This window comes from Leishmania panamensis (genome assembly GCF_000755165.1).
Source record: "Leishmania panamensis strain MHOM/PA/94/PSC-1 chromosome 27 sequence".
Lineage (NCBI taxonomy): Eukaryota > Euglenozoa > Kinetoplastea > Trypanosomatida > Trypanosomatidae > Leishmania > Leishmania panamensis.
The window spans coordinates 538,617-550,283 of NC_025873.1; the positions used below are offsets into that span (position 1 = coordinate 538,617).

Consider the following 11,667-nt stretch of genomic DNA (forward strand, 5'->3'; position numbering starts at 1 on the left):
CCTACGTACACTCGCAGGAAACGGGGCTCAAGGGCTTGAACTCACACCACGACATTGGAAAGAGTCCCAGGACTGCATCCTACGTCTTCCCTCTCTCTCCCCCCACCAAAAAAAAAAACTCGCTGCCTCGTTACAGTTGCTTTTTCCCTCTCCCCTCTCCGCCTCTTCTCTTTTGCTTTTCTTGCTGCTGTTTCGTTAGTCTTTCCACCTTGTCTTGCCGCTTCAGGTATTCGCGTTTTTCTGTTGTCATTGCTGCCGACGGCGTGTTGGGAACGGGAGGACGCCCGGGTAAGCTGGTGCGCTTTGTTTGCATTTTGTCGCCGCTGCCGGACATCACCGACGAGCAAGCAAACCCAAACGTAAAGCTGCGCTAGGCTTTGCGTTGTGCCATTGCGTCGTTCTTGTCTCAGACCTATTCTCTTTATCGTGAGTCCAGGGAGCCTCATCACCTAGTGTTACTTTCCACGATGCTTTCCTCACCTGTGATGCGGCTTACAACCACCACCCTCCCTCTCGAGGTCGACGTCGCTCCAGAGTTGGCCGACATACACGAGGAGCTGGCGTCTCTTCTACGCCTCTCCGGCATATGCGCTGTGAGTAGTAGCAGCAGCAGCATCGCTGCAGGGCCTAACGGCACCAGCGCCGGGGTCGGGGTGAGCAACGGAGGCCTCTCCAGTAGTGAGGAGGAGGAGCTGCGTGGCAGACGCAGCCCAGCCGCATCCCCTGTGCGCGCCGCTGAGAATAAGCTAGCCGAACTCATGGCCCCGGTAACGGTGACGTTGCCGCCTCCCATGTCCGACGAAGATGTTGCTGCCATTGCTCATTATGTGCACTGCTTTCATCTGCAGGAGGCGTACGAGCGTGCCTACATCGCTCTCATCTTCCAAGAGTACAAGAAGCGGAAGGCTGTGGAGCAAAAGTGGGCTGGTGATTTGGAGGAATTGTGGAGTGAACTGAAGCGACTGCGGCAGGAGGAGCTCTCGCCTGAGGTACGTGCTTCCATGCGTGTCATCGTGTCCAACGAAGCAGCAGGCCGGACGGCTGTTGAGGAAGCGTACGAAAAGTTCCTGAAGTGGATTGAGGAAACGACGCCGCAATGGATCGATGCTGCGCAGCGGCAGGAGCAGCAGCGGGTGGAGAATGAGAGGGCGAAGGCGGCGGCTATGGAAGCCGCGCGAGAGGCATTGACGCAGGAGCTAGCCATCGGACGACACCTTGGCGACGTGAGCGGCTGCACCTCACCCCCGAGTGTCGGCGTGGTGACTGGCCTGAACGAGGACGGCATGCTCTCGTATGAGCCGGCTGTCCCCGTGGATACACAGATGCAGGCATCCCACGATACCACTGAGAAACTTTCTCCCACGGAGCTGCGCCGCAAGGCCATTCGCATGCTGGAGGCTGAGGAAGCGGAGATGAGGCGCCGCCGCGAGGAGCAGCTGCGCCTGCTGCGCGTGCAGGAAGAGCAGATGCGTGCAGAGATGGCACTCAAGGCACAGCACAAGCAGGAGGAGGCTGAGCGACGCGAACGTGAGGCCGCGCAGAAACAGAAGGACGAACTGGCGCAGCGGTACGATGCCCTGCTGCAAGAGGAGTTCACCTTGCAGAGCCGGATACGGGAGCGAAAGGAAGCAGAGGCGCGGCAGGAGGCGGAGCGGCGTGCAAAGTTAACACAGGTGATGACCGAAGAGGAGCAGCTGCGGCGGCGTATACAAGAGGCAGAAGACCGCCGTAAGGCATCGGAGGAGGAGGCGGCGCGGGTGGCACGGGAGAAGAAGATGCGCGAGGTACGCGAGGAGGAGGAGCTGCTGCGGCAGCGCATCGCGGAGCGCACGGCAGCCACAGAGGCGGAGCGGCTCCAACGCGAAGCCGAGGCCCGCATTCACGCGGAGGTGGAAGCGGTGCGCGCTCAACAAGAAGAGGCACTTCGTCAGGCGAGAGCGCAGCAGGAGGAGAGGGAGAAAAAACAGCAGCTTGCCTACTTGCGTGATCAGGAGGAGGCGTACAAACGGCGCATTCGAGAGAAGGAGCTCGCCGAGATTGAAGAGAAGCGACGTGCCGCAGAGTTGCAGTGGCAGCACACAGCAGCAGTCACGTCCGCCTATGCCGGCCACTCGGTGCCCTCCACTTCAACCACCCCACTCGCCTTACCGTCAGCGGCCGTCCTTTCAGCACCGTACGTGGTGCCGCCGCAGGTTTCCATGAGCTCGTACGTTCCTGTCATGCCCTCTCATGCCTACCAGCCAATGCCGGCGGCACCTGTACCCTCTGCGGTGGCACCTGCTGGATGCTACCTCTACACCAACCCATTGACAGCAGGTGTGCCAGCAGTGGGAGTGCCGCCGTACTTGCCGACGGCTCAACAGTATCCTCAGCCCTACCCAACCGCTACCGGTGGGTACTACCCGGGCGTACCGCACGGCGGTGCTCCGTCAGGGGTGATGGCGATGCAGGCGTCGCCGCACGCACCTACGGCCATGCATACTCTCTGAGGAGGAGTCCCGGTGCGTGTGTGTGTGTGTGTGTGTGTGTGTGTATGTGTGTGACGCCGCGACCCTCCTGGCACGTGCAGGGCAGTGTAGCTCCTATATCACCCTCTCCCCTGTTTTTTTTTTCGCTTCCATGGAGCTGCGTTAGTGTGGCGGGGGTGGACACTCCATCTTGTGCTGCCGTCGTGTCTATCGCTGCATCCGCTGTCCTTTTCTTTCTCCCTTTCCAGCGGTGTCTTCTCTTCTGCTTTCTCCTTGTTGCTTCAGCCAGCGCCACGTTCCGACCACCGCGGTAAGTATTACCTCTTTTTTTTTTTATTGAGTTCTTTCCGTGTATACCGAGCCGTCAAGGGTCCTCTCGCACCGCATTTGTGTTCTGCTTTTCTCTGCGTCGCCCTCCTTTGCCGTGGCTTTTTGTGCGCGTACCTGCTCGAGAGCCCGCTCACCCACCCCATTGGCCCTCTCTTCATTTCCGTCTGCATCCTTTCCTTGCATTTTTTTTCATCCTTTCCAGCAACGAGAGGAGTTGCGCCTATAAAGAGAGAGAGAAAAAAAGCCGAACGAAAAGCGACAGTCTGCCGCAGTCGCTTCTCCTCTCCTCTTTGGGTATGGAAGGAGCAAGTCAAAACGCAGCTTTGCGGGCTTCCTCTTTCCAAGGCACGAGCGACAGTGGCACTATGGGGAACAGGGAAAGGGCGTGACCGTATGTCGTCTTTCTCTCTACAGTCCTTCTTGTTGGTGCATCAAGCACCAGTGGCACTAGCAGATGCTGCTGTTGTTTCGCAGCCCTCCCTCCTACCTTTCTATGTGTCATGCACCTCTTTCGAGGATACTTCTCTTCTTTCTTCCTCGTGTTTGCTGACTGCCTCATCACACACCCAAGATCTCAATGTTAGAGTAGCATAGCCATTTGCGATTGTGTGCACGCTCGGCTCAGACTCAGGCACATACACTCACCTACCCCACATCCACGCCAACCCACGGCGCATCCTTCGCGGTGTGCGCTCACCGAGCTGTTTCGCCACGCCGTCTCTTTATTTTGTGGTGGCTATACACACCCATACAGTCATCTACACACTAGCCCGGCAAAGTAGGCGTTAGAAGTTTGCTATTGCTTAGCTCTGCTCCTCTCTTCCCCTCTTCCCTCCCTACTGTACGTCTTTCTCTGCTCCAAACTGTGCCCTTTTTTTTCCTTTGCCTTGGTCGGCCCTTAGACCCCACCTTTGACCCTGGCCTTTTCCTGTTTGCTTACTCTATTCGCTTACAGCCTGGGCGTCGTTTTGACTTCAAAAATTTTTTCCTTTTGCGCTTTGCTTGTTTGTTTGTTTTTAATCCGTCGTACGCGCCATCTTTCCTCCCTCTTTTGTATATCGGTGCTGTAGGTGCGGACTAAAAGACTCTGGGTGCGGGAGGACTACAGGGTATATTTTCCGGCTGCTGCTTCTTCCTACCCCGACGACGACGCTGCTTTGCAGCTGTGTCCTGTCTCTCCCCCTTTTGTCGTTCGTTCACGAATCGTGTTCTGGGAAAGGCAAGCGGGGCAAGGCCAACCAAGTTAAGGTGTGTGTGTGTGTGCGCGCATGTGCGACACGCTGAGTGTTTTCCTGTTGTTATTTGTGTTTCCTTGTGTTTGTGTCCTTCTCTGTGAAGCGTAGTTGGCGAGTTTTACCCGTCATTCTTTTCTGGTTCTTCACGCTGTATTTTATTGCTCTTTTTTTCTCTGTTCTGTCTCTTTTCAGTTCTCTTGTTCTGCTCACTTGCTAGTGCACATGCGCTGAGGGGCGCGAAGGCACATCCGACCCCCTAACGGTCCTTTCCTGATAGTTCATCACTTCACACCTTGTCGCTTCCCCCCCCCCCTCCCCCACAGAGCCTCCACCGTCTCCTTTCTCTCAACACCAGCGCGCGGTTAGCCGGGCCATTGAAGGGCGTCCCTGACATCTCGCCTTCTTTCCGTTCCTCATCTCTTATCAAGGCGCAGCGACAGCATAGTCCCCTCGGCTTCGTGTCAGGCGCCCTTCCCTTTCGCCTCCGTGCCCCTGGCCTCACCACCAGCGACAGTGACGCAGCTAAAAGGACGAGGCGCCGACTTCCATTTTTTTCTCTTCTGTGACTTGTGTGCCATTGGGTACCGGCGTCTCTGTTCGTGTGTGCGTGTGCGTGTGTGTGTGTGTGTGTGTGCGTGTGTGCGCGCCTTCTCGGTATCCCTGCAGGCGCATCATCACTATCGCTTGAGTTATTTCTCTTTTCCCTGCCTTTATTTTCCTTGCAAAATCATTTTCATTGTATTTTCTAACAAGAGAAGGGGAGCGCCTTCATTTTTTTCGTTTGTCGAGTGTGTTTGGCTCTTCTGTCTCTCCCCCACCCCTCGCTATTTCTCTCTCTACGGGTATCCTTTTTTTTTTTTCCATTGCTGCTGTTATTACTGTTGTTCTCGTACTCGTTGCCTACGTGTTCACTCTCTCTCTCTCTCTGTGTCCCTTCATTTGGTTCCATTGGCTGGGTATTCACGGCAATCCGCCTTCTTGGTCTCTCCTCAGCTGCCGCTGATTTTTAGTGGCGCTGCGCACCTGCGCACCTGCACCCTCCCCCCCCCTAAGCACGCGCACAAGCCTTCTTATCCAGTGCCCTTATACGATTCCGGTGCAGAGGTTTAAGATCGCATGAACTCTTCACCAGCTTCTACACACACGTCTGCCTTCCCTGATGCCGACACAACATCTATTGCCCTCTCGAGTGCCGAATTCCTCGAGTGCCCTCGGTGCCACCGACATTGCAAGAGTCGGACTTGGTTCCTCAAGCACTTGGAGGCGTGCTCCAAGAGCGCCAGCTCCTCCAGCACGCGCGGTAACACGGTATCAGGCGAAGGCAGCACTGGGACCCCCAGGGCGGTAGCGTTCACCACAAAGTCCAACCACCACTACCGCCATCTTTCGCGCAGCTCCGCCACAGAGGACGACACGCCACTGCTGCTGGAGTCCATGGCATCGACGACGACTTCGTCGAGTACGTCGCACTCGCACCAGCAAAGTCACAAGCCGTCACGGCTGACTCATGTGGCGGGCAGTGATGGCCGCGAGGCGGGCCTCTCCAACTCGATAGATGCAGGGCCCAGCGCCAACGCGGGGTTCTCGCGCAGCTCTGTCGTCGCTCTTGGCGGGTACCGCGACGGACGAAGCGAGTCAAATCACACGCCAACGGCAACCTCGCAAGCATCACCGCACTGGTTCATTGATGACCTGCTAGTGACTCGTTCAACCACCGGCGTCGGCGCTGGAGGTGGCATCATATCCAACGGCATGTCCAGACCAACGAGCCCCTCACAAGGAAGCCCGATCTACGTTGCAAGTCCGTGCGGACTTCGCGCAGGTGGAAGCTGCAGTGAGAGCGGCTCTGCTCACGTATCGGCGGCATTTGGCAGCGCTTCTGCTCCGGCGGCTGCACAGGCCTCCTCGTCTTCCTACATGAGGCATCGCGATGAAGGACAACCGCATCGTCAGCCGGCACGCCAAGAGAGTTTTCGGCTGCAGTCGGACTTCACCTGGACGCAGTACACCCCCAGTGCCTCGGAAGAGGAGAAAGACGACGACGCACTCGGCGAGCACGACGGCTCTGTCCTCGACTACTCCATCCGGCGGTTATCACGGAACACTGGTGCGGAACAGTTGATGGGGCCTGGTTACGCTGACAGGGCCCCTGATCAATGGGTCCATGAACGGCTACTCAGCGGGGGAAGCAACACTTACAGAACCAATTCACCTGGTGCGGTCATCGACGTCAGTCGCCACGCGGCGACAGATATGCTGCACGATGCCACCCGACCTCTGCAAGGCGAGCAACAAGTGCCACGGATTTTCTCGGGGTCCATCGCCGAGCTCTCCCCTCTCGCGCGCAACGTAAGTGGCGTGGCAGATGGATGCCAGAGTGTTGGAAGCGGCACCAACAGCGCCCGCTTTCACCGCTCAGCGCACAGCAGCGCTTCCCCTGTCAGTCATAGCCGAACATCGTCGTGCACCTCACCGGTGTTCTCGCAGGCGATAGGCAGTCTAAGCTTTCTACGCATCAACGTATCGCCCACCAGCGCCACGCCTATTGGCAGCAGCGCGAACCAACTCAATGGACTGAATGCCAGCTTCAGTGGCGGCAGCGGCCGCACCCCACGCCAGGGCGATCGCTGCAGCACCGTCACCCCTCGCACCATCTCCTTCCAGCGTGGGCGCGCCGTCGGCTCCGGCGGCTTCGGCACTGTCTACCAGGCGATTCTCTCCGATGGCTCCCTCGCGGCCGTCAAGGAGCTGAAGCTCGAGAATGCCAACTTGAAGGCGATCGACCGTGAGGTACGCGCCATGAGCAGCATTCCCCCACATCCGAATTGTGTCCGCTACCTCGGGTCGCGCTACAGCGCTCATCACTACTACATCATAATGGAGTACATTAGCGGCGGTAGCATCAACTCGTTGCGCAAGTCAGTGGGGCGGTTCCGTGAATCGGTCTTCCAGCGCTACGCGTACATGGTACTTCTTGGTCTTTCTCATCTTCACGCAAACGGCATCGTGCACCGAGACATCAAAGGGGCGAACGTGCTGCTCGACGAGAGCGGATGCGCGAAGATTGTCGACTTTGGCTGCAGTGGTAACCTGAACCAAGCCACGACAACGCTGGGTTGTGGTGGAACTCCGCTGTGGATGGCCCCGGAGGTGTGCCGAGGCGAGCCAGCTACGGAGAAGTCCGATATCTGGGCCTACGGCTGCCTGTGTCTGGAGATGACGAACGACACCGGGGTGCCGTGGAACTTTCTCCCTGGCATGACGCTGCAGGGGGTGGTGTACGCGTTGGCCTGCGCCAAGTCGCCACCCCCCATCCCAACCGATCTCTCTTCTGAGGCGCAGGATTTCCTTCGATGCTGCCTGCGAGTCGATCCAGAGGAGCGAGCCACCGTGGCGGAGCTGCTGCAGCACCCCTTCTTTGACGTGGACCTGATGGAGAATTCGGAAGAGGACGAGCTGCTGTCTTCCTGCGAGGTGAGCGCGCGCCAGTCGGCTGTGAAGCGAGTCGTCCAGCAGGTGAACCGTAGCAGTGCGCTCGACGCCGCGGCCCACGTGCACGAACAGCAGCAGTACCGCAACAATGACGGAGAAGTGGGTGGCAGCGCCGGCGACGCACAAGGCAGCCCTCTCCTGCAAGGCTTTGCGGGCGTCTCTCTATCGTCACGAGGAATTTACAGCGGCGGATGTGGGCCCATTTTGGAACCAGACGCAGGCGCTCTTTCACGATCCTCAAATTCGCATTCGAAGAGTCCCTCAGGCCCTCAGCTGGATCACTACACCCGTAGCGTAAATATTGGCTTCAGCTTGCAGCCCGTGGATGATGATGACGATGACACCGGCGATGGAGCTGGGGAATTGGAGGACAACGCCGGCCCTAGCCCCAGTTTGTGTGGAGGGCCACCATCCGCCATTGCAGAAACCGCTGTGTCGGCCAATCGCTGCCGCACCTCTTTTAGCTACGCTGGCGTGGAGGAGGACGAGAACGAGTACAAGCAGATGATCACTGAAATTATCACCCAGGCACGCGAGGCGTACACAGACGAGGAGAGGCGTATGACGGAGCGGCAGCGGAGGCTAAACCTGATGTGCCGGAGCAGTGACGAGGACACTTCCATTACAGCGTCTGCCAGCAGCGGAAGCGACACCAACAACAGTGACGTCGGTAACGGCAGCGACAGCAGAAGCTCTGCGGAGGAGAACGAGATGAGTCAGCACGGTGATATCGAGAGTGACTTGAGTACTCTCAGCAGTAGCGACGAAGATGACGGACTCAATAGCCACTCCGTTGGTGGTCCGCGTCGTCACTCGCTCGGGGCAACATGGCGCGCTCAGTTTACACACCCTTCGGCGGCTTCTGAGAAGGCGGGTGAGCCGCAAGGCGCAGCCAGCACCGCGTTACAGCAGGAGCCGGTGTCTGTTGCACGAGGAGAGGACTCCATGGCACCCCTTGTGTCAGCGTCGTCGTCTTGTCGTGGTCGCCTACCTCGGCCCGGCACAAACTCAAGTGCAACTCTCGCGGCGACCTCGCCTACCAGTGCGCGTGTTGATTCGACGGACACCTCCATCTCGCCCTACGGAGCCATCTCTTCAAGTACGCCGGGCTTGGAAGTCAGCCCACAGTCGCAACTGTCCCCCCACAGTGCACCGACTCATCCCTCTCTCACCTCCCCATACCCTCCACGTAAGCAGCAGCCGCGCCCATCCCCACTCTCGCCGCCGATGCACCTAGGAGAGGTCATGAAGAGAGACTTCTCACGCACTGCCAGCCGCTCCCGAATCAGCACGCCCTTCAGCAAATCGCCTTCCGACAGCGTTGTCGTGACGGCGGCTGGCGGTGTCGCAAGCTCACCGCACGAGACGGGAGGTCCTGCCGGGCTGCCGACTGCGGTTTGGCAGCCCGTCGGCACCTCTCCCTCCTCACCGCACATCTTCGTAGGTGCAGAGAATCCTCTCCCCCTTCCCAGCGCTCCTGCTGCTCAGCACGGTACCGTTGGCGGCCCTGTTCTGAGTGACCGCAGCAGTAGCACCCGCAACCTGCCGCTGCAACCTCCACTGGCAGTTGGAGGCCCGCACCGCCAGACTACACCGCCGCAGCCGGCCCCAACGACCGCGCCTCCGTCTGCACACCCCGACTTCGCTGCCAGCTCGACCGAGTGGTATTTCGGCAGTTCGGGTAGAATCGATGCCAACAGTGCCACCTGGAAAACAGGTGCGTCCGACCACCTGTCCAGAGAACTTTCCATGGCACAGAAGGAGATGCAGGAGATGCTGGACTGGGGGACCAGCAGCGATCGTCGCCACGCCTTGTCCTCCTCGTCGCCGGACATAGGCCGGCGCAGCTCCAAAGCGTCGTCGACAACCGTCCCCAGCGCCGTTCGTGGCGATAATGGCCATCGCAGTCGCTGCTGTTTTCGCCACCTGAGGCGTAGCCATGGCGAGAATGCCGACCCCGAGTCTACCCCCGTAACGCCGGACCTCTCACGACATGTATCGACGGGGCTATCGGCGATGGAGACGGTGCCCGCAGTGCAGCAACCGGCAAAGCGCAAGCTCTGTGGCCTCGGTATTTTTCGTAGTATGAGGAGCAAGTAGGGGTTTTTTTTTGCCTGTGTGTTTGCGGCGTGGGGAATCTGAATGGGAGAGAGAGAGCTGGAGATGCAGGGAGTGGGAGTGCCGCCGTGGGTGCGACTGACCGCGTCTCTTGATATTGATGGATACCATGGGGCCATTTGGACACCACCGCCCTTCTTTGCGTTTCCACCTTTGTCCACCGCCCTCTGTTCTTCTGCTGCTGCTCTATGCCGCCGCCTTCTTTTTCATCCCCTCGTCTTCCTTTGTCTTGGCGACGAGAGAGAGAGAGAGAGAGGAGGTCAGCAGCTAGGCTATGCGTGAGGCGGTGGAGGGGGTGGGGGGGGGGGCGGGGGATCTGAAAGCGGGGAGAAGGAACAGGCAGCTAACGAAAAGGAGTGCGATGAATTGAGGCGTATAAGCGACAGAGGGTGGGGCGGCAGCACTTTTATGAATAATCGCTTTTCCATTCCTTCGCAATACACCTTTCCCGTACCATTTTATTTTGATCTCTCATAGACGTTGTGGGTCGCTCTCTCTCCTCTTTTACTTCGCTTCTCTGAAAATGTTCACCTACCCAGCCGTGTACCTCGTGGTGTTTTTCCCCATCTCCTACTCTTTTCGCCTTGTTCTCTCTCTCTCTGTTACCTCAGCTGCTACTGTTGCCTCTCTACCTTTTCCGTCCCCTCCGTCCGTAACGCGCGCCTTTCTCGACACCCGACACCCCGGTCTCCCCTTCCCCCCTCCCCTCTACTTCCATACTCCTCCCACCTTTTCCTCCCTTTGCTAGTTCAGTTTTTGCTTTCTTGTTTTGTTTCCTTTTTGCTGGCACTTCACCTATACAATCACACCTTGACGCGCGCCCGCAAAAGCCTGAACACGCATCTTTCGTCTGTTTCTGTCGACCCCTCCCCTCCTCTCCTCTTCCACAATGGGTGGACTTCATTTTACGCTTGTTTGGTGTGCTCTGCCGCGTTTCGTTGACTACACACATATGTGTGCGTGTGTATGTGTGCTCTTTTTCGTTGTTTCGCTTCTTTCACCTCCGCCATTTACTGTATCGGTTTGTGCTGGTGCCTTCCTTTCTTCCCTCTTCCCATCACCTCCCCCCCCTCCTCCTCCCTCCCCCCTACCTTACGTCCAATGGCTGACGTTCGTGTGTGTGTTTGTCGCTGACTCTCTTGTGACTTTCTTTGCGTATTCTATTCCAAGGGCCTTGTCCATCTCTACGTATGCGCACTCTCTGCGTGTCTGATACTTGAGCACCTCTCCTTCCCTCCCTCTCTGTGTGTGTGTGTGTGTCTGCCGTCTCAACGGTTACTCTTACTCATCCCTCTCTTTCCTTCTGCGCTTTGTTTTGCCGTGTCGCTTTCTCTGCTCCGCTTGCGGCAAGCACAGCCAAAGAGGGCGCTATTTTAACCTACTCAGTGAGAGGAATTTGAGCATGCGTACCGTCGGCACCACGGTAGACTAGGCGATAGGGCTCGAAGGTGGGGGGGCATGAAATGGCCCAGTGGGCCCACTGATGATCGCACCGATCGGGTCGCTGTGCCGCCTCTCCGCAGGCCTCAATGTGTATCCTTTGTTGTCTTTCCATTTTCGGGTCGTGAAAGCGTTTGTCTTTCCTCGTGTGTTGTGCGTCATTTTTGTGTGTTTTGAACCCGGACAAGCGCAGCGCTCATAATTCGCATGCGTCGTTCGCCCCCCAAATAAAACACACACACAGCAGACAGGCCAGTGCAGAGAGTCCTGCCGTCTCCAAAGGACGGATGCAAGCATTTCGTCACGACCTTTTGTTGTTCACAAGTCGTCTTCATCAGGTGCTTCACGCGTGCACACACACACATCTGTGCCCCGCGTGCCTTAAATGAAACTCTTCACCCCTCTTCATCTGCCACCCCTTTCTGCTCTCTGTTCTCTCTCTGCCTTCAATATATTTGGCTTGCTTGTTGCCGTTCCACCTCCTCGGGGGGTGCCACCTGCATGATGCGCCCAACGTCCACAACCCAAACGCAACTCGTTGCTTCACTGGTTAAACTACCGCTTTGCAGTTCCTTTTAGTAACG

General features: G+C 57.8%; 2 protein-coding genes across 2 annotated transcripts; both read left to right on the top strand.

Annotated features, from left to right (window-relative positions):
• Window positions 1–467: 467 nt before the first annotated feature.
• Window positions 468–2,489, top strand: LPMP_271390 (hypothetical protein; the record flags this gene model as incomplete). Its single annotated transcript, XM_010701924.1, has 1 exon — window positions 468–2,489. The coding sequence occupies one exon, from the start codon at window positions 468–470 to the stop codon at window positions 2,487–2,489; it is 2,022 nt and encodes a 673-aa protein (XP_010700226.1).
• Window positions 2,490–5,149: 2,660 nt separating this feature from the next.
• Window positions 5,150–9,625, top strand: LPMP_271400 (protein kinase, putative; the record flags this gene model as incomplete). The annotated part of the gene is made up of 1 exon (XM_010701925.1): window positions 5,150–9,625. The coding sequence occupies one exon, from the start codon at window positions 5,150–5,152 to the stop codon at window positions 9,623–9,625; it is 4,476 nt and encodes a 1,491-aa protein (XP_010700227.1).
• Between the last annotated feature and the right edge of the window lie 2,042 nt (window positions 9,626–11,667).